Genomic DNA, 23,274 nt, shown 5'->3' on the forward strand with positions numbered 1-23,274 from the left:
GTGACTCTCGAATCCGATGCAACTCTTCTTGAAGCGACGTAACACACGCACGATTGATTTTATTTAAGCGTTTGACAGTTTTACGTTCGGCTTTCTCGTCGCTACGTAGAAGTACGTAGAGTTATTTATTTGTCCGAGCTTTTCTTTTTTCCTCGCTTCACCCCCGTGTATTTTTAACTATCCGATCACAAGCAAATTTCTCGGAAAATTTTTACACTGAGATACGAGTTTTTCGGGCAATATGCTCCAAGCGAAATATTGTTCCCACGAACATGTTTTGATTTACAAAGTCTCGGATTTAATTAAGCCGTTTGGAAACGAGACTCAGCTGCGAAACAGTACAGTGCATTTTTAATGCCGCGTACGAAACTTTTACAGTTGACTTTACGATACATTTCTGGATTGCGTGTTGGGTTGCTTATTTCATTGTTTCGCCTCCCTTTCCACTGTTGTATAGTATTTCTCTTTTGTTCTTTGCGATCGTGTGTCAGCACGTACCTCGTACGCAACAAAGGTAAAAATCGGAAGACCGTTGCGTGAATTTTCAATTATTTTCGATGGAACACGCTGCGGAAAAGATTCCTGCAACTAGCTTTCGCGGCTTTGAAAAACACGTAAAATATATTTATGTATAAAAATACACGATACCTGCAGCCATCTACGGCGAATAAAATTTACAATATCATCCAGACGAAGCGTACTTTCAAAAAACAAGATATTTTGTTACAAACAAATCTGTTAGAAACGATACAAATTTTCTTCAAAATAATAAATAAAAAATTCGGTTGCGTAAAACAAAAGCACACATGAAATGAAATCGCGTTTCAACTAATAAATTTACAGCATCCAGATTTTTAGAAAGCCACTCTTTAACAAAGAAAAACAGCTTTTGCATCAAACGCTCGACTCTTTACGTTTTCCACTATTTCATACGAAGATTTTTTGAGTAAAGAAGGCCCGAGCCTCGATTTCTCTCTCATCCTTCTTTCTTCTTCTTTCTCGCGAAACGCGGGCCGGAGGATGTAACCGGGGAAGCGGGCTTTTCAAGACGGATGTGGAAATCCAGTATAAAAAGCCGGCGAAGTCACGGACCTTCCGAGTCGACGGAGAAGCTGGCGCAAACATCCCTGTCTCTTTCTCATTCTCTGATCCTCACCCTCTGTGTGCAAATTTGAACGGCTGGGAACTCGCGTCAGCGCCCTCTGCAGCGCGGTCTCTTCCCAACCTCCCACTCGACGTCTAGCTGGTTGAACCGGATGGTTCGCTTTCATCGAGCCGAATCCTGGGCACTTCCGGGTGCTATGCGTCAATGGAACGTCTAACGTTGCGGGAGTGCGAGTTTTACGTGGGCGTTTCAATATTCATTAGAGGGTTCCAGGGGAATTTTACCCCGCGTTTTCACCACCGCTTCTTTTTCGTTAGAGCAGACAAGATGATACGTTATAGCAGTCGCTTGCAAGCCCCGTTCAATTCTCGACTCGCAATCGGGAAAGCGGATTATGGAATGTGATCGGTTTTTAGTTTATTTTAAAGAAAACGGAACGTCTGAGTTTTAGGTGTGGGTAGATACGGAGAATAATTCGGTGATTTATCGAGCAAAATTCAAATTTTATTCAAAGGTAACGCACCCTTTTGTCATGAGCTATATAAAATTTTGCTATGCAATTTATTTCTATCATGGCTGGGAGAATTTGCGAATTAGAAAACTAAAATTATGGCTGGAATTGTAATAGAAAACTAGAAGAACAAGGGAAGTAGAATTAACAAGAATTATAGGATAAACCTTCCACTTTAATTCCTGTAGCAAATCTAACATAATGCAGCTTGTATTATACGAACGAAACGGCTAACCGTGTAATGAGAAATTTCATACGCCTCCGTATTCACAAATGTATAACTATTCAAGAGATATTCAACAGAACGGAAGATTCATCGTGCTTTTTGTTCCAATTTTCATGCTGAAACGTCTATGGAAACTAAAATTAATAGCACAAGTTATTAGGAAGTTGGATTTTACTTCGATGATTTTACCGTAGAAAATTCGAATGAAAGGTAGCACTGCTTCGGAAGACTCAATGGGGAAGTTAAAACAGGTAAGAGTTGAAAAAGTAGTTGAAATTAAGAGTTGGTTGCGTCTCTACGATAGCATCTTTACGGAAATGTATCCGTCATTCGATACTCGTGCGCGATATACAATTTATTTTATGTCGTTTCCATGTATGTTGAGGAAAGTTTTCAAGAGCGACGTCTCCGTCAACACTTTCGACTCGATTGCCATATCTTAGAACGCTCTTACCATTCGCGACAAAAAGGGAAAACAAGGCTTGTCGATTGGCTTCTTTCCAGCTAGGGACATTCTTCGGCAACCAGAACGAACAAAAAGCTTGCCGTATCGTACCTTTTACTTGGCAAAAACTCGAGACCCGTTAATATATCGGCGCGGTCTTTGTTGCTGATTCATCGCTTCGAGAAGATCCTTCCGTTGGAAAAACGATTAACGAGATCCCATGAAAATTCGTTCAAGTTACTCGACTATTCATGTTCAAGGAAAATCCTGTAACAGCGATCGTAGTAGCAGACTCTCGACAAAGGTGCGATGTTTATAATGAAGTCTCAGCTCGAGAACTTTTACTTTTCAACGTTCACAGACTCGCGAAACTTTCCAGCGTACGAAACAGCCTTGAAGAGTCTTTGAGATCTTTTAGAATCGTGATCATTAAATTCGTAACTTGTTGCTGTTGAATGGACCGGTCGCGCGCGATGCGCTTTTCATTTCGTGTTTCAATTACGTTATTTATCGAACCGAAACTGTACACCTTTTATTATCAACTTTGTTGTCAGTATGTATATTGTATAAGAATGTGATAAAATTATATAATCCGGGGCGTTATAAAAGCTATGAAATTATAATTAGGCGAAAGTTGTATTAAAACTTTTCACAGTTCTCGAAGTCATCGCACGTTTATTCCGTGACAGGAAATTCTACGAACGTTAGAACGTGGAACTTATTGTTACCCCGTGTGTATTTCGTGTACTTTCAGAAAGTTTGCTCCCCTGACATGACGTAGCGACTCTTTAACCAGTCCAGTTGCGAAGATATATTTTTAATATTCAGCAAACAGGCATTGAGGAGTATTTTCAACTTCGATAATGGTTCGATTGAAAAATTTGCAAGGGGTCGCATTGAATAACCATCGTTGAACACCATAGAAGACCCTCTGAGTTGTGACCTTTCACCATAGCCCATTGGATTCTCCGCTAATCTGCGCGAAAGGGTCCATCGGCCCTTCCCCCTCTTTTGCAGACGATCGTTTCACCGGCACGCAATAGCTTCAAAAGGTTCAAAAGGTAATGCAGGCTGCTCGAATTTGAGCCAGACCACTCGAAGGATTCATCTTCGCTTGCTCCCTCTTTCGCCATTCCACGAAACTCTTTCTCTCACCCCTTTGCCAATCCACTTAAGAACGTAAGGCTGGATGATGTTTTCTTTCTCGTTATCCTGGCTTCTAGAATCGGAAACAGCAGCCTGAAAAGTTTTCGCGTTTGATGGATTGAAATTTTTAGGCTAGGTCATTAATCTTTCGATGCGCTCTTGGAGCTTTCGTTTGTTTCTTTCATTTATATGTTCCGCTTTCTACGTTCATAAGAAGACAATGGAAAAATTATGCCATTCACGTTGCATTTAGCCGTAACAGAATCCTTGGAATAATCCACTATCATTTCTGCTCGTTTCATGAGAAAACTATATCGACAAGCGAAGCTGAAAAAAACCTTTAGCGTAGACGGGTGAGAGTTTTCATCACGAGGCGACTTTTCCCTAGGGAAGTCGCTTGTCCGTCCTGACAGTAACTACATATCGAGTCGGGTTTCCGCGTTTTTTCTTCTTTTTTCTTTTTTTCCCCACGATGCTTCACCAGCGATCGCAGCTACGAATTACACGTCACGAGAACCATATCTCAAAAGTTTCTCTTTCGCTCCCCGGAGAAACAAACGGAGCCATTCGAGCCAGCAACGCGCGATCAATCGATGACGTGTACTCTTTTGTAACAATGAAGGCATACCAGACGAGGAGAAAAGGACAGAGAATTTTCATCCATTTTTCCCCCCTTTTTAGCTAGAGAATCGGAATCAATTCTGAATAGGAATCATAATAGAAATTCGTGAAATCCAAGAGTCTTTTGTTTGTCGTTAATTCATTTTTTTGTGTTAGAGATAGCGACAAAGCTGAAATTTATACGTAGGAAAATTTTTGATTCGTTCTGGATCTGATTTACAATCGAGTTTTGACATTACTTTGTTACATTTTTAATTAGGTTCTTTGGAACAATAAACTTCTCATTTGTTCTGATAATACGGTCTATTCGATGACAGCATCGGGTTTCTGTCAATTATTTTTCCATAAACCAAGAACGTTCTAGGTATTAATAGGTGAAAATAATAAGCTTTTAAATCCGAAACTTCATTTGTTCTTCCTCATTTCTCCGTCCCTTTTATGCTTTTGCGCCGTCAGATATTCGAGATATGTCATCCATGGAAATGTTTTACTGCATATTTAATTAAAGCCTGATATCAGTACAAAGCGTATACTATCATTTCGTTGAAAATTAATACACTTTGACTCGGATACCAAAACGAATATTAAATATCCTCAATACAATTTTCCTTCTACGATATATGAAAGATTTTGTGATATGTTTCTAATAAAGAAATTCTGTCGCGCGTATGTAACCAAAGAAATTATTTTCTTCCGATTTATCAATGATTGGTTAACCAATCGTGGATAAATATATAACCAATCGTCGAATGATAAGAGAAAAAGGTGAAGTCGCGGGCACGAGGAAATGATCTTTAAATTTTGCCAAAGACACTCGAGCGAAAAGTTATCGAGAGAGTACACAAAAGGATATTTCGCCGTAAAATATATAGAAGAATCTATCCTGGTAATAGCTAGAATATCTACCCATTCACGGCCTTGAAGATTGAAAGGCAATTTGACCTCCTTCCATTTTCTGTCATCCCTGTCCTCATTTTAGTCTTCGTTCATTCGGTCGTCGAACATCGTAGTCGATTTTCAGTCTCGGAGAAAAATGCGATAATGCCTCTGACACTTCCCAGGTATTACCCTTCCAAATTGAATTAGTCTCTTCGACCAAGAGGAAGAAATCGGCGTCGTTTATCTTGTTAAGAAGATGCCCGAGTGCACCGAGGAATGATATTGATGATAAGAGAAACCATAAACGTCGAAGGTTTACAGCCAACCGAACAAAATTCTATGCAATCCATATATTTCACATCGGAGTTGTTACACGGAATCAAACTTTCATATTCGAAACTTTTCTCGCGAGATTTTGAAGCAGTTAAATTAGCATAATACCGTCCGAATCGGTGGAAGAAAGGGCGTGATACGTATTACGAATGGATTTGTTCGTGAATATTGAAATAACAGTATATTTAAAACGTTTTTTGCACCGATTGCATTTTTCAAATGTTTTTTCCTTCGACAGATTATATTGCAACAATTTGCTGATTCGAAGCTATTTGACCGAGAAAAATGCAATAAAAAAGATATATTCAAGGTTCGATAAAATTTTGGGTTAAAAAATTCAATAATATCCGCGTAGTCTCATTGGGGGAGAAAAAAAAGATGGAAAGAAATTTCTATTAAAAATCGTTTCGGTTATTCGATCTGAGGAACGCTGCAACGGCCAGCTATTTCGAGATAAATAAATTCGAAGATAACTCGATGAGACTGGTTCCAATCCATAAAACACATGTATCTTGTATTTTATTTGATTCCGCGAAACGGAAGGTTGCGAATTTTATGGGTCGCATCGGTACTCAGATAACTCCGCGTCGACCGCAACTCTAATCTCGTTACTTTAAACGGTTTCTCAACGTTCGTCTTTAAACCCATAAAACTGATTCAACGGCCGGACCAAATTGTTCTTCCACTGTATATTTCCGCGCGATTAGGCTTGGCAACGGAGCTCGAAAGAGGTGCGAGACACCGGGGTGGAAGCTGCGCGAAAGGACATCCTCGCGAATGTTGCCAGACGAGGCTGAGGTCTGACGTAATCTGCGGGAATGGAAGTCGAGGGAGAAATGCCGCTGCGAAGAAAGCATGAAAACGAGGATGGAGAAATGCTGTGTGCGCGTTGGCCTGAGACAACGACCTTTCGTGCGTGAATGGCTTCGGATATGCGTTTCCTATAATATTGTAGTGCAGTGGCGTGGTAGAAACGGTCCCGAGGTCGAGGGCCCGCTGAGAATTCACGGAAAACGAAATACAGGCAGACGAGACATATGTACGGAACGCGGCATGAAAATATTAAGCGTGGGAAAGTACGCGTGAAATGTGCACGAACATCGAAAAATCGAACCTTGTCTACGAAAAAAAAGATTAGCTATCGGCGATCTGTGTTTTTTGAAATTGCAAAGAGATTTAACACTTTGATCCATTGCGCGTGTATTGCTGCAGTAGACAGGTTCGTCGGATGTTGCGTCGAAAAAATAATGAAATCGAAGGTAATTTTGAAAATCCCTCCCCTCCCTTCAAAGAAAGAATCGTGCAAAAAAAGGAAAGTGTACTGTAACAATTTTTAAAGCCCTTGTTAGGTTCTCTAATAATAAAGCAATCTAACATAGTCTCGCGAGATCCTTGTGCAATTTTTACTTTCGCGCATCCAACCAAAATTAGTTGAACGACCAAAGCTAACAAGACCATATCGACAAAACGTGACGGCTCTACCGAAAGTACTAAATCGAATTCGACGTAGAACCCGAGACGCGAAGTCTATTTTAAGTTGCTGGTCGAATTTATAGTTCGAAGCGTACAAGCTCGAGTACATACTCATTCCCATATCGAAAGAGACAGAGTCGGGAAGTTTCTTTGAAAACGCGCAATATCTCCGCAATCCTTATCCGCTGAGAGTCGACGATTATTCTACAAATCTCTTTTTCTCGCGAGAAGAAACAAGCACTAAATCATTCAATATCGGTCGGTCTCGATAACGCTGGCTCTTGGGAGCTATAAAGAACCGCGTCTGGAAACTAGTAAAGGAAACAATTACTTTCTGGCCAGCGGTAGCCGCAAGTTATGGACTACGGTCACGTAAGAAACAATTAGTTGCGATGAATTCTGGAACGTGGTGACTGTCTGTGCACGGAGTTGTGCGGTTTTCACGTTTGCGGATGGTCCGAACGAGTTGGGTGGGATGACGGCGGTCGCAATTCCGCGGAAATCTCTCGCGCAATAACGGCTTTTCGTTATTGCCGGAAACATTGTTCTTCGTTCGCTTCGAAAGGCGCGCTGCTGCAAACTGGGAGCTGCGAGGGATCAAAGGGGCTCAATCTTCGGAGACTTTAACGTTCGGTGGAAAACGATTCCAGCACCGGCTGCTACGGAGGATCGTTTATAATGGCCAGGGATCATTGTTGGGAATATTCTCCATAAAGGAGAACAGTATCGTGCGACGGGAATATATTTCGCCAGAAACGAGGAAAGGGGTTGCACGGATTTTAAACACCGCGACGAAGCGAGCAGTTTAGAAGGCGACAATCTTTATGGCGTATTGTCATTGAAATGAAAATGGGACTTTCTGATACCTCGACAATGGTGCTTCTGGAGGAGAATGCGAAATATAAAAATACAGGATAAGAGAAATGTGTTGAAGACTTATTACTGAGTTTGATGCATAGCATTCATCGAGAGGAGCAAGAGACGTCTAATCAACGTACATCCTTGTTCGTAAGCATTGAGACGCTTACAGAAAGTGAGGTAAATCGTAAGAATGATTAGACTTTTTGTACTTCAAAATGTTAGGCAAATTACCCTAAGATGTTTTCGTCTATTTCATGCAAAACTCTATCTGGAAGAGAGTTTAAACGAATTGTCACGTTTTACATGAAACCAGGAAGCGTCCAAAAACTATTTGTCGTCTTGACAATCTGCGCAAGTAAATAGCCTAAGATCTCTCGATCAATCGTGGTCACACGTTCTATCCTTTTAAATATCACCGCGATCTAATCCAGGGAACTCCTCGGCAGATGTTTCCTCGTGGGATGCCATTTTGAAAACACAGCGGCCCGTATCACTGTCCGCGGGGCGAAATCGTAATAACATGTCGTTACGGCCGGAACGAATTTTCACCCTCAAAAGAGACGTCTGCAGGTGTGTAATCTCACCCCGGAGGCAGCCTAGGGTCGTGCAAGGATCAAAGAGATTTCCATGTGTTTCTGAATGGGCGGATAGAAAAAGAGACGAAAAATAGAAAGGGGTGGTGGATGAGCGTGGTATTCGTCGAAACGAGAAAGAAATATAGCAACGAAACGGGATGGAGATAAAGGGAGGACAAAGTTGGTGATTAGGGGGAAGGGGCGAGAGCCAGAGATGGGCTAAATGACCAAAACTCTCTTTTAACTTTCCAATTAATATTCCAGCGGGGTTGGAAGTTCGTCCCCGTGCATTTCGGTTTCTCGCGCGTCCCGCATAAATCTTCTCTACTTTTAATTGCGTCAGCCGTGGTCGTTTATTTAAATAATTCGAACGCGAACAGGCCGTGCCCGCACCGACTGCCAGACATCATTTATTCGCTGCCTTTTCTTCGTATCCTCCTTGGGAGCCGGGATACTAAGCTCGTTACGAATGCCTACCCTACTGTGGATCGTTCTTATGAAGTATTCAAGCTTTGATTTTAGACGGTGGCTCGGGATACTCTATGCAATTTATCGGGGTAGATGTGCACAGGGGTGTGAAAACACTCTTTACAGGGTCGAAGATTTATCGCACTCCCTGCAGATTGTGCACGTTGTCTTGAATAATTGATAGCATTGTTATATCGTGCTTTTAAACGTTTCAAATTACTCAAAGATACATAGAGAACGAATATTACCTTAGCGTTAAATCGTTGATAAGAAATCAAGAACTCAACATTTTTGCTGTATTCTCGATTTCAGTGAAAATTACATCCGTTTTCGGAAAAAAATGCGATCAATTTTGTGCGATAAAGAGAAACGGAATTACTCACGATATTCATTTCCTGTTCCTGGATCTCCTTGTAGACTTCGACGATCCTCATCAGCGCGAATCCTGCAACAGAAAGTGAATTTCGATCGTTTTTGAAAGGCTGTCTCCGAACGACAGATCGGTGGCGGAACTCGCGTCGAACCATGAAGAGCTTTCGCCTCGCTTGCGGTTAAAACTTTTGATCCTGAATTATTCAGGCGCGGTTGGTGTCGTCGATACTTTAATCCGTGGCTAAGGGTGAGCGAGGCCGCCGTCGGGAGAAAGAAGGGAGCGAGAAACCGGAACGACCGCCAGAGTTCCTAGAGACACGTTCCGGCGGTTGCCGCTGATTTTCGAGTGACTTTGCTTGGAAAGCACCCGAAAGCTTCGAAAAAGCTTGTGACAAAAGTGAAAGGAAAAAAGGAGAAATAGGAAAGGAGATCGCGATCGCGACGCTTTGAGTAAGTCACTGCGTTGATGTTCGAACGAAAACTTTCGGCTGGGCCAGCTTCATCGAACCGCACTGTGGAAAGTTTCCCTTCGTCTGTCTCCCTCTTTCTTCCTTTTCTCTTTCTTTTCTCTCTATCTTTCTCATTTCCTGTCCATTCCTTCCTGCGATAGTCGCTCCCGGAAGTCCCTCTGGAAGAAATATTCCGACGCCACACGGTGTTTGGTGTGTTACGTATGCATGCGTTGCGTTGGGGGAACACGATTAGGAGTTTCGGAGTGGGAATAAATTTTAGAAAAGCTTTTCAGCGAGTAAAGAAAAGAGAGGATGTTACAGAGCCGGAAGTAGCTTAGCCGAGCGAATTCGAGTCAGTCGAGTGGATAGTAAAAGACATAATCAACTTATTTTAGAGTTATGTTTTATGCTCGAAATTAAGAAAGTTTTTTGGTAGTTTAACCGAACAAGGGAATCCCGTTAAAAAATCTCTGCGCGTATATACACGTCGATAGAATTTTTCTATTTTCTCTGATAATGTTTAACCGAAAAATTGCTCTTGTGTTAAGAGAAGAAGGAAAGAAATGGAAAGTAATGGGATATTCTTAAGTTTGATTGACTAATTAAAGTTTTAATTAAGTTGTATGAACGTCAATCAACTCTAAGTTTAAATTAGATTATTAAGGTATCTGTAATAAAATTGGCCCAGCCGAAGTTTTCTGTCCAGCTATGAACTAGCCTTTGGTTCATCGAAACTTCCACCGTGTGCAAACTTATCGTAATCGAAGCTGTTAAACGTGTACACGAAAATTTGTTCGCGAATTTTCGCCAGACAATAGAGAGATAAACGGTATAATCGAGGCGTATTACGTTTTTCTTAAAAATATCACAGAATAGAATTTCCATAGAGACTCGCCAGTTACCGTAAGATCTAAATCTACGTGAAAATATTAACTTTGTTATTCATCGTCGAGTCTAAGCGTTTAATTAACGCGGCCAGCGTTAAATTTCCATGTTTCCCCTGCGTCTCGTTTCGGAGAATGCACCCTCGCGCTAATGTCACGTCCACCGAATCCTTTTATAACCATTCATTCCTTTTGCCCGTACATCAACGTCAACTTTAATGTACAGTCGAGATATACATTCTCTACATTTTTTTTCTCCCGTATAAATACTTTACCGTGACTCGACTAAATCCATAAAGAGGCTAATGTTTTAGATGCTTCATTGAAACGTGGTTCCGTTGTTTTTTAGTGCACCGTATCTACATTAAATACGCCCTCATTGTCATAAAATCGTTGTTTAGGTTTATATAAATTTGACGACAGATATCCGCAAGATAACCGCGCGATGGTGTTAAAAAATTCTCCGATAAAGGGCCTCGTACTCTTTTACGACTCGATATTGTTATACGTTTTCTACACCCCGGAGTAAAAGCAGAGTTTCTTCCTCGAGGAAATAAGGTCGACGCGAATAAAAAATATTGATTTAATTTTTCAATATTCTTCGTGTTATCGTTTATACGTAATCCGATAAGATAATATTAAAGTACACAGTAAGGAAAGATAAAATAATATTTCTCATTTGGATCTTTGTAAATCGTAAACAGGATAGAAAGCGACAGAAATGAATTGCGCGGGCCGGAGTCATGAAAGTCAAGTGGAAAGGATTACGAAGATCAAAATCTTGTCGAGAACTTGTCTGGTCGGTCCCCTTCAATTCTTGAGTTAATATATGTGGATCGAGGGTAACGTGCTGGGACTTCTCGACATATGAGATTTCCTTTCCTCGTCACACTTAACCCCGCACGAATTGCAAAGGGCTTCCTACGTGTAACGAACGTGCACGATTAACGTTTCCGAAACCTTTCAGCCAAGAGGTTTCCCCCTAATAATCGACGACCATTCTGCCACATCGTTTACGTTCTTACTTTAATTAAATTAGAGAATATAAGTAATACTATTCCTTGGGAAATAAAAATTTGTATAAATACGATCACTGATATAAGAATTTGTTCGTCCACAATCCCCAGAATTAAACCTAGTTCGTTTAATTAATAGTTTCCCGTGAACTATGTAAATCGACAAAGCAATTTAGCATATCAGTGGTAGCTAGGCTCGGGAATTGCCGTGTCTTGAAGTTTGAAAATTACGAGCATGTTGCAAAGCCGCAAGATCTTTACGCTTTCGTATTATCATACGCGTCGACTCGACGACAGCTACTTACCATTCCTGTTTTCGTCGAGCCTCTGCCCGCCCCTCGCCCGCCTTCTCCTACTGAATTACGCGTCGCGTATTAACTCCCAGCCCGAAAATCGAGTCAAGGGAATGTTGGAGGATGGATACGGAGTTGCGGCTTGCTAAGTCGAAGGTGAGAAGAAGAGTTAAGCGGCGGATGTGCCGTCGTGCGGAAAGGTGTACCGAAATCGAGAGGGTTGGAAGAAAGGATAGCGGGTCTAGGAGGGTTCGTAATGGCACAAAGGGGGGAGGAATCACGTGGATAAAGGGAAGGCAAACTATCTAAGCACCCCACCATCGTATCTCAGCCATACAATATCGTGATCCCTTGGCATATGTAAAGCCGCGCACATGTTGGGTCTCGTTTACATGTACATCTGTATGTATATTCACGTGGACGAGTACGCGTATCCGGCTGCGCACGTAAATTTGTGAGACGATGCATGTGTATCGTACTTGACATACCAAGGTTTCATTCAAGAAGCTACTTTCGATGCGCATGTTTTGAAATCCCTTTAGAATATGCGGTTTAGGGGATACTATTCCTTGGAAAAATTTTTAGTATGTATGAAAGAAATACCATATCATAAATTTATATTCCGTATATCAGCCTACTGAATGCTTGTTACTAATAATCGACGTTCGTAAATATCACATTTTTCCAAGTTTACCGTACGATTTACCCATTAAAGACCAGGCAACATAATAATTACCACGATAGTTATGAATACATTAGTTTCTTTAATCAAGGTGGCGGAGATAGTAACGAAGGAAATATTAAGCGAATCCTTGAAATTCCATTTCATAGCCACAAACGTTGAGAAATAGAGTTCGACGATGTAAATTGCTCGATTGAATAGTGCGAAAAATCGCAAATGAAATGTTGCTTTAACGCAACGTTGATCCTCAATGGATTCACCAACACGATAGACACGATAAAATAAAATCCAGTAAGAGCGGCATGAAGGATTAGAATTAATGGGGCGTCCGATCAAGAGTCGTAGACTAAAAAGTCCGGTCATTCGGTGTGGTCCCCAAAGGGTCAATTTACGTCGCTACTTTCGACGGGAAATGAGTGCCTAGCACGAATACGATACGGATTAATTTCCAGGGGAGGCTCGAACGCACATAGGTGTCAGTAATTTCGACAGTCAAGAGGGAGGGAGGGGAATGTAACGCGGCGTAACGATGCTTATGGGGCTTTGAATCCCGATGTGTGGCTTCGATGGGGCTGGTTTAATGCTAGGCGCAAGGGGCTTAACTCGTAACGTAAACACCAACGGCGGATCTATGGAAGCCGATCAGATAACCGACTGTGCTTGCGAAAAGTTGCCGGTAGACCGCACTTCCGATCTCGTACCATCGGTCCAAAGAAGACTCGCGTATCGCTTTGAGACACTTGCCCCAAAATACGACGTGGTTTTCGTTGGAACACGATTCATTGGAGTAGGCGGAACGCGTAGCTGTTATTCCAACCGTCACGTTACGTCGGTGTGTTCAGCTTACTTTGTGACATCGCCTCCCATGTGTGCTCCGCATCGCTAAAGTTGCGTAATATTGTAGCTTTACACGGTTCACGATTTCTTTCCGTCAGAGTTGAGAATTATCGACAGACTTTGCATATTTGCGCATTTATGGATTTATATATCGGAAACATGCGGAAATATACGAAATATCGAATGCAAAGAGTGAAATATATTTTTATTTAGGTTTATGTTACCGCTTTGGTTAATCAATGGTCAAAAACATGGTCCGGTTGTTCAGTAAACGACCGTGGTATGATTTTCACTGGAAGAGTAATTCATAACGATAATTAAAAGTGAAACACACCAGTCAACTGTTGTCACTGTTTCTTTTTTTTTCTGCAAAGCGTTTTAAACTGTAATTTTACCTCAAATGCAGGATACACATTTCAGTCTCGAACGCAGCCAGTGAAAACCGTTCTAACGCTTAATTACTCCAGTGAATTTTCGAATTCAAGCACCGAGCGACAAACCGTCTGAAAAATTCGCCATCGCTAGCCAGCCGTTCCATCCTGTTTTCCGAATGACACCCCCTCCACAAAAGTCCGTGTCCAACTCGAGAGAATAAATATGAAAGAACAACGAGAGAGCGAAGGGTAAGCAGCTTCGTGTTTTGTTGGTCCCTTGTTCGAGGGACGCTCCCTCCTCTGTTGGGCTTTCGGTGCTCTCCGCGAGCCAAGATCATAAACATATTCATTCAGAAGCCAACGTTTAAACCCTCATGACCATTCGTTGCGACTCACGGAACGGCCACGTAAAAAATAGCGTTGCACGTGACTTGGCGTTTCGTAAAAAATGTGCAAGAGGAATTTAAGACGTCGTAAATGGTGGAACGGGCACCGGCCTATAAAAGGGAGGAGCGAAGCTGAATATTTGATGTCCCAAGAGCATCCGCGTCGATCTTGGACAGTCGAACGTTCTCGGCCAGCCTGTTCGAACTTTCGTCATGAAGAATTCCCAAAGAAAGTTTACAAGACGCGCCAAGCTTTCCACTTTCCGCGGTTCAACCTTTCTTATCTCGGTCTCGCGAGAACTTTTATGTGTATTTATGGCGGGTTGCATTATTTATACAGAACCGTGGAACAGTGCGGTATATTTTGTAAGCAATGATGGCTGACAATTTTACGAGCTTCGTCGACTCAGATATCTTAACTCGTCCGCTTTTTACCAATTTAATTCGCTTGATTTAGCGTCATAGATTTGCAAATATTTTTGTACGGAATAAAAAAGTGAAATTCCTGTTTTTCGGAGAATAAATGTAAGATCGAATATTTTAGGGAAATATCGCATTTGACTTCGTCGTGGAATTTTTAGGAATCGACGAATCGGAAACGAAAGAATCGGAAACAAATTCCGTTTATCCACAGTGGTTCAATATTGGTCGATCGCAACCACCTTCGGCTTTGTCCCCTTTCTGCTGTTCTCCTTGATCCGAAAATCGTCCATTCCGTTTGAGCTCGAGTCTCTTCCATTCCGCCATTTCTACCGTATTTGTCATTTTGTTACAAATCGAACGTCTGCGTGTTCTCTCGTGGAAAAGGTCTTGGGATGCATTCAAAATTGGATCTCCTTGGACCTGTTCATGTCTACATGTGCACTTGTTTCGTTCAATTTGTGTACGATGGCAATACATACATTCTTTTTCTTTCTATTCGTTAAAATTGGTTTCCCTTATATACGAAGGAACAAGTCCAAAAATATAATCTTTTTCTATTTCATGTTTATAATCCAATTAGAAAAGACTTTGTTCGCTAAAAATTATTTCTTCAATATCCGACGTCCGGATACAAATTCCTGACGTGGAAATCTCATAGAAATAGGAATTGTGTATTATACAACAGTGTAATACCTGGCACGGCTATTTATGTTACGTCCAGGTACAGTATTCAATGGTTGACTGCGCGCAATGCAGGAATTATTTAAGAGGATTAGTCATTAATCTTGAAAGGAGACTTCCTTTGGTATCCTCTTAGCATCTTCGAATTTAATTAATATAATCCTAAGTAAATTAGATCGTAGATAAGTGGAACGGAACTATCGCTCGACTTTAAAGCCTATCAGAAATGCTGCGAGTCGTCGGTACCTGGAAAACTATACGACACAACTCCAGACAAAGTATTAAATCTCTCAAGGCTGTCCACTTGTACCGCTAACGAATTGCTCGAGGGGGAAAGAGAACTGTTGTATCTTGCGGTGATTCGCGCACGTCCCACGAGAGGCAAGCAATCGAAAAAAGTGTCTCTCGAACTGCAAGTCAAACAGTTTTTCCCCCGATAGGGTAATTTCATTTCCCTTCCTTTTGATGTGATCTCTAATGCTACTAATTAAGATCGAATTCGTGGGGGGCCTTCGCAAAAACTGAAGACGAAGACAAACAAAATTACGCGGCTGTCTGATGACTGGGGAAGATGGGGCAAGCGAAATACAGGAACGATACGCAAGGGGTCCCGAGCAGCGACGTAAACACGAAACGTCCCGGGAACACTTAATTAATGAATCAAGCAGAATGTATACCTTCGCTATAGCGCGCGCCTGCAAAGTGGCGATAGTTTTAATTGACTCCAAAGAAGATGGAAGGAGTCCATGCGGAACTTGAGACTTCCGCTGACATACGCTACGTGCCACCGAAGAACGCGAGTCAGAGATAGTATTTGTCATATGATGTATTTTTCAGGAAATGGATGGTATAAGTGGCAATTAATTTGAGAAAATCGAATAGAGTTAAGCTATAGCAGTTCGGAAGTCATTCACAAAAGGTTGAAAGTAACAAGAATTTTTTAAATAAATAGACATTTCGTTTTTAGAAAAAAGTGCACTCGCACCATATTTCACATATTCAATTCACGTGCAAAAAATATTCGGATGAAGAATTTTATAGTTTTATAGCAGAATGTGACAATCATTTGAAAATGTGCCTCTAAAAGTTGATTTGATTCGGCACAATTAGCATTCAGCTTACCGACTGGCATGAAAATGGATAGAATTTGGGGTAGTTTTTAACGAGGCCTTCGAAACAAATCCGCTCGGTATAAAAACTTTTTCAAACAATAAATAATGAGCAGCGCGTACAAAAGAGATATTTTAATTCGTAACAATTATCCGTCGAATAAACACGATCATTATTACTTGTAACGGCGATCCGAGGTAAGTTTTAAAGTGTGTTTAACAACCCAAACTACACGCTTATTAGAACGATGCATTGAGCAAGGGTATTTGAGCTAGGAAGACGGGTGTTCACAGTCTATGGAGGAGAGGATTCAGTGATAAACTTAGATGAGTGAAATTTAGTACCGGTTACCGAAGTAACGTAATTCGATAAGCTTGTTGCAGAAGTTATTACTATCATAACTTCTATGCTTGACAGGAATAACAAGCGGAACATCGTCTTTAAATTACCTATCAAAAAGTTAATCGAAGGAAAGTAACATTTATTACCACAAAATCACTTTGCTCTTAAGTCAGAGATTTTTATTTCTAGTTTATTCCCAGAACACACACAAGTAAAATTCGATGAATAGGTATTATCATTCAATGATAGATGTACTCCTTTCTTTAATCTATATCGATCAATTGACAGAGGTAACGCAATTAAAACAAGATAAATTCGATCGTTGAAAGGTCTATTCGAAACGCTTCACCCCTAATTGATTTGTGCTGAAATCAGATTAACGTATCGACTGATCTATGAAAATCGCAGGAATTTCCAGATTCTACTGTAACGCCATTAAGGAATGGAATGGCCACTTCTCTATCAGTCGAACGTAACTGATCATCGAGATTAAAACTCAATCAACCAATCAGGCTTGGAATATTTATCCAATTTCCGAAAACAATTTATTCAAGCACACCGTTGAAGAAACTACCCTCCAAATCCGATTATCAAACATGTCCAAGCATCAATCATCTGGTCTAACCAAGAAGCGACATCAATCTACCCTGCAGCTATTTGATTCCTGCTCAAATCACCGTGATATCCCTGTTCATCCCTCGATTAGAAAGGGATAGACGCAACCCTTGCTGCCGAGCAGAAACGAGGGAAAATGACCGGTACTTGGGTACGAGGACCCAAAAGTTGCCTTTCCGGGAGGACGTGGGTAGTTTTACGCATCTGTGGCGACGATCTACGTTGGCTACGGTGACGTCCCATCGACGTTAACCGACTCTCTGTTCAAAAAGTCGGGACGTGAGAAAAAAAGAAAAAAAGGAAAAAAAAGAAAGGGGAGGAAAAGCGGAAAGGCTGGCCAGATGGAAAGAGGATGAAACAACAATCACGGTGCGAGTTATCCCCGTAGGCTAACTAGTTGTACGCGCAGGAAGAGGGGTAAGGCAAACAGTTTTCAGCCAGCTCGACCATCTCGAACTAATTAACGTGGGACACCGGCACCCAGTCGCACGTGCTCGAATAAAAGCTGCGCCGCGAAAACTGAGGGATCACCGCTCCCTGGTGAACAGACTTTCTCCGATCGTCTGGGGGAAACCAAACCCATGGAATCGAACGAGTGGATGATGTAATCTCGATAATGGAATTGGCTGATAAGAACGTTCGCGCTGTATCCTACACGATTCCTTGATACTTGCTATTATGCTTGGAATATGAATATATGTAGGTATGTTCGGTGACAAAGTTTTGACAGTCTGCACTTTGGCAGATTGACAAACTTCGGAAGGTTTACGTTCGCGAACCTGTGATAGAAAGTTGATCCTGAACTTACACGTCGAGTTTATTGTCACAACTCCTGCTTTGCTCTGTGCTTCTTTTAAAGAAGCCACCGCATCGTGAGTTGTTTTAAAGAAGGACCAACTTCGTAAGTAAAAGAAAGCATCAACTTCGTAAGTAGAAGAAAGCATCGACAGATTTTTCTGTCCGCAGTTCTATCAAAACTAGCAACACAACCCCTCCGGTTCGCTTTGGATTTAATACGCCATTCAATTGCGAACAGCGTCGCAAGACTTGGAAAGCATGGACGAATGTTTCACCCCAACCCTTGGTGTATTTTCAACGAAACCTCTCGGTGGCATCGCTCTAATCACCTACGCAACCATGAAGGGCTCCCTAGAAAACTGTCTCGTCTCCTGAACGCGTCCGAGTTGGCCCGTCCTCCGGATGGTAAAGCGTTTCATTACATTGAATTGCATTTCCTCTGTTGCAACCATGGAGAACGAACGAACGAATGGGAAAGAGCGACACAGAGAAAAGGGTGCCTATCGGGAGAACCGAGATGTTACTGCTTCGCTTACTCTCCCTTGGCTCGCACAAGTAAATAGTAACACGAGTGGGTGTTCCGTCGCTGTTCCTCGTATCAGCGCATTTGAAATGGAAATGCACCCTAAGATTCGAGCGACGTCGCCTTCTGTACCTCGGCGGCGCGGCAGGCCTGCTCCTACCAGCGCGACTCGCGCCACCCTTTTGTTTCATAACTCGCTGCGACACGTCTCGATGGCGCCATCTTGGGTTTCACGTTCTCTCCTCCTTACCCCGTTCTCCTCGTGCCAGCCTGCGGAACACGTACACGTCCTCTCGGCTCTCCTTTGTTACGGAATCCCCGTGAAGGAGCCGACTTCTCGGACGCCGAAAGCATCGCATTACCTCTGGCAGCGTGTCAAGGAAAACGAAAATGGAAAAAGGGGAGAAATCATAGCGGAAGGAAAAAACTAGCGAGGACGCAGGTAGCCGGATATGTTCCATTACCGCGAATAATTGACCCGAAAGCCTGTTGGGGGGTCGATACTTCATCGAGTGTCCACAGAGTGGATTTAGTCGAGGGTTACTTGAACTACATCCGAAGTGCTGCTTGAAACTGAAACTCGAATTGGTTCGATGAAAGGGGCGAGGCGGTGGTTTTCGTCCTCGGATAGTGAACCTCTTAGATTGTTTATGGATTATTTGCTGATAACCTTGGAAATATTATAGCTTGCAAAATGTGCGTCTTGGTGTATCTATAAATGAAAATATGCGGATATAAATAGCATGAACAATCGGTAAATTTTATGGTTAACAATTAAGAATTTTGGATTCTATGGTATGCATTTTAATTTTGCTCATTTCGTGTTCATTTGCAACATCGATCGAGGATTAAGAAGCATCTTGTTGTACGGGTTTATTCTATGAAGACGGAAAGATACTGCGATAAACTACACCGCGATCTTAGGAAAAGCAATTTTACAGAACACAGTTACGCTGAATTTCTTATCTTATTAACGGATCAGTGGAAAGGGGCCTCGATTCAAAACGACCGTACCTCGCCATTTTATTGCGTGCAGATAAGATTCCAACGATAAACGAGCGTCGCTGGGAAGGTTACCTTTCCTAATTGGCGAATGCCTCCGAGCGAAGACGTTCCGAGGATAAAATAACCTGACGATTACACCTAGAGTCAAGCTGCGTTCCATTCTCTCTTCCAAGTCGGTTTTTGATAAGCTCGAGTCGTGGAAGATAACGCCGTGGACTTGTCTGTGTTTCGTGGAAAATTGAAATTCCCTCTCCCCGATTCTTCGAGCGCGAATCCAAACAGACCAAGCAAACAAGGTTAAAGTTGAAAATATTCCCTGACTTCGAAGCTGAAGCATTTCTTATATTTCATCACTCTGAACTTTGCTTCTCCGTCACTATTTATCTTTTATCCTTTTGCACGCAGCTTATCGACTTTACCCGATTCAGATGTGTCCAAATCCTTAGACGATCATGCGCCTTGTGTTTCAGTTATCTGATTCAAATATCTTTCTTCGCGTCTTTAGTACCGTAAACTAACATAAGTACTCATCATTCACGCGTCTTTTGCTCTAATCCACCCGACAAAGATCCTGCTGCTTCACCAGTATAAACGAAAACATCGAATAACATTCCGCAAATTACCTCTGACCAGAATTGCGCGGCTATGGAAAATTGAACAACGTCAACTATCGTCCGGTGTTTCGGCAATATCGTTCATGATATAAATCTCTGTGGTTCATATTTCAAGCGCGAATTCTCCGCACGCACGATCCACCGAACCCGGCGGAATAAATCCGCGGAACACCGAGGTTACGGCTCATTACACTTTCATCTCCCCTCGCGTATGTGCAGGCTCAAAGATTCGACGAGGCTCGATTCTTCTTCGTGATATAGACGCAGTGCTGGCAAGATCCTCGAACAAACTACTTCGAAATTCTCGGCCCCGCGAAAGATTTCGGTATTCCGTGGAAGCAATGGTTCATAAGGGTAGAAGGTCGGAGGATGCGTCCCCGTGGAAGGTAGATTCGCCGGATAAACGCGAGATAGAGCTGTCAGGAAGAGGGATGGAGCACGCACGTGCCGCTTCCCTCGCGTGTTTCGTTATTCAGCGCTGTGTAACGCGTTCACCGGTCCTCTCTTTGTCCGTACATTCATCCTAAAATTTGCGAGTGGCTACGCTTGCGTCTTCGCGACGCATATTTCCACTACTTACACGCGCGTGTCGACGCATACGCCGTTTTCCGTATGACTACACATTTCTCGTTGATTTCCTCTCTCCTCTTTTTTATGCGAATATTTCGGACGGTCATATTTTTGTTTTTCGTTTGCTAGTATTACAAAACAAAAAGAAAGAAAAATATGCAGAAACGATAAACGAGTGCGTCGACCAGGTGAGGGTAACCAGAGGCCGCGTTTCCTCGTCACGTCGTGAGGGTAGGTTTGTTTAATTTAAAAACATATCGATTCGTATCGCGTTTCCGTGCAATTTACAGATTTGATTTTTAGCTCTGTTAAACGAATTGCCCGGCCGTTCTGTTATCCATCCGTGTGTTTGTACGCGGGCAAGAATGAGCATAATTTGTATGTATGAAGCTCATGATTACGGAACAAGTATCGTTGGCGTTGAAATTTTGCCGATTATTATGAAATTCGTAGGGATGTTCATAATATACAATTTCATTTTAATAACGAGGGGAATGTTTGCGAGTATCGTGGTATCGGCGAATGCAACCGTGGAAAGCTCGAGTTCTCAGCGCTTTTTCGAAATCAGCTTATTTCACTGTGTGAAATTTTCTTGGAAGTCGCGCCATCACGCGAAACGAGCGTGACAACATTCGCTTAAGTGCATCCCTTGTAAGTTGCATCGGTGTACAGTCGCAAATACCAGCGGACGGATATCCGTGCTCGTACCGGCTGGATATTATACAGAGAAAGTACCATTCCGAGCACGCAAAAAGGTATAAAGCGAAATAAGATAAAGTGTAAGCGAGCTATTCCCGGGGGGAGTGCGATTCTACTTTAGATTAAATTCCGAAGCAACCTCCAGCCACCCCTTCGTGTATATCCTCCACTGGCCCCTATCTCGTTTCGGAAAGTAAGGTTTTCTCGCTTCCTGGACGATTTTCCGGCACGAGCAACGTTCTTGTCCGTGGAGCACACGGTTTTGCTGCAATTATCGGTGCACCAGCCGAATCGTCTGCTTTTTGGCTGACCAAGATTTTTCTGCGATAGCATCTCGCTTGGAGAGTGTCCTCGAGAGACCCGCCGATAAAGTAACGGGCATTAGAGTAGAGGATCATCATTAATCGAACTGATCGTTTAGTACGAGATATTCGCCAATTACGAAACGAATGTATGTAAAAGGGGAAAACGGTAAATGAGTTTAACCCAATTTCGATTCATAGTATTCTTATGCATAGTATTCTAAAAGCATAGAATTCTTCCCTGTACGTAATAATAATAATTGTACGATTTATAACAGTGAAGCGGAAACTTTATGTAATATCTTCATGTTCTATTTTTGTTCTGCTTTATATTAGGTCGTCCGAAAAGTTTCTTCCGTTTTATAAGGAAATAACGGATACACAACATTTTCTGTTTTACATTATTTTATCGAATTACGTATGATCCATTTTGTGTTTTCAAGATAAATATCACAACGTTCGACAGATTAGGTTTCATGTTTGTATAAAGATGCGTCGTTGTAAAAGACGCGTCTATAAAAGAAAGACACTTTTCGGACAGCTTAATACTTTTTATTTGCCAGAGAAGGCATTGCAGTCTTATAAATTTTATATCGCGGAATAACTTCATTTCACGGAACGCAACCAAATTGGTCGTAAAACAATACCGCCTATTTAAATTGGTCCCGCTCGTTGAGCAGCATCAGTTTGCGCGAATCAGTCGCAACACGTTAAAATACACGGGCGAATCGAATCACGCGTGGATTAATCCACAAATTTTTATCACGGTTCAACTCAGACCGTACTACACAGATTTTTGACTAAATGAAATTACCGGGGAGTCCGGCCGACGATGATTAATTTCTCGATATAACAGTGTCATTAAACAAATTAAAACGTACACCTCACGCGCGGATTGGCATACACTGTTGCGCGTCACAGAACCAGATGTTCCAGCGGATGATTATACGATTAAATGAAATATACATATATTCGGCCGAACGAAGTTCTGTTAAGTGTTTGCCACAACGGGTATACGCGACTCACGATGTTTCACTGTCTCGAATGGTTTCATTGTTTCGAGTAGCCAAAAATACATGGAAGAAGATACAAATACCATTCGTGATAATTCCCATTTAACGTGGTGAAATATGAGAGTGTAGCCGAATTTGCAGTATATTCTATACAAATGTAACAATACATATTCACCACGCAGATCGATAGAAACATCGCTGAAGCTGTTGATTTGTTCAACCGTTAATGACAGAATCACAATATATACGTATAGAAATATGTAACAGAGCTTACCTACAGAAGTTTTCCATGGGAGATATTCATTTTGGAAAAAGATTTTAATCACCAACAGATCTATTGATATGAATGGAGGATATCAGGATGATTGAACTGGTTGCAATCTTTCAAAATGAATATCGCGTATCAACGTAGAACTTTGTTCTATACCTAACATTCGCAAAAATCTCTTTTCCTTCACTATCCAACCATACATTTGAATCATCAATGAACACACACCGTCTCTCTGTCCTTTTCATCCACTGTTAATCGGCATCCAACGCAGTAACGTATCAAGCTTTTATCATTATTCTGTTAAAAATAAAAAATTATTCAGTTCGCTACGGGTGTACTGTTTCTGTGAAAAACTACAATTTTTTCATT

At 41.8% G+C, this 23,274-nt stretch overlaps 1 protein-coding gene across 1 annotated transcript in view; it reads right to left on the reverse strand.

The window, feature by feature from the left end:
* IRSp53 (Insulin receptor substrate 53 kDa) overlaps window positions 1-23,274 on the reverse strand; it is a 163,326-nt gene that overhangs the window by 15,326 nt on the left and 124,726 nt on the right. The window contains exon 5 of the mRNA XM_033331056.2: window positions 9,027-9,088. Within this exon, the coding sequence (XP_033186947.2) occupies window positions 9,027-9,088 (62 nt within the window). The remainder of the gene's footprint in view (window positions 1-9,026; window positions 9,089-23,274) is intronic.

This window comes from Bombus vancouverensis, chromosome 12, assembly GCF_051014615.1.
Source record: "Bombus vancouverensis nearcticus chromosome 12, iyBomVanc1_principal, whole genome shotgun sequence".
NCBI classification, from domain to species: domain Eukaryota; kingdom Metazoa; phylum Arthropoda; class Insecta; order Hymenoptera; family Apidae; genus Bombus; species Bombus vancouverensis.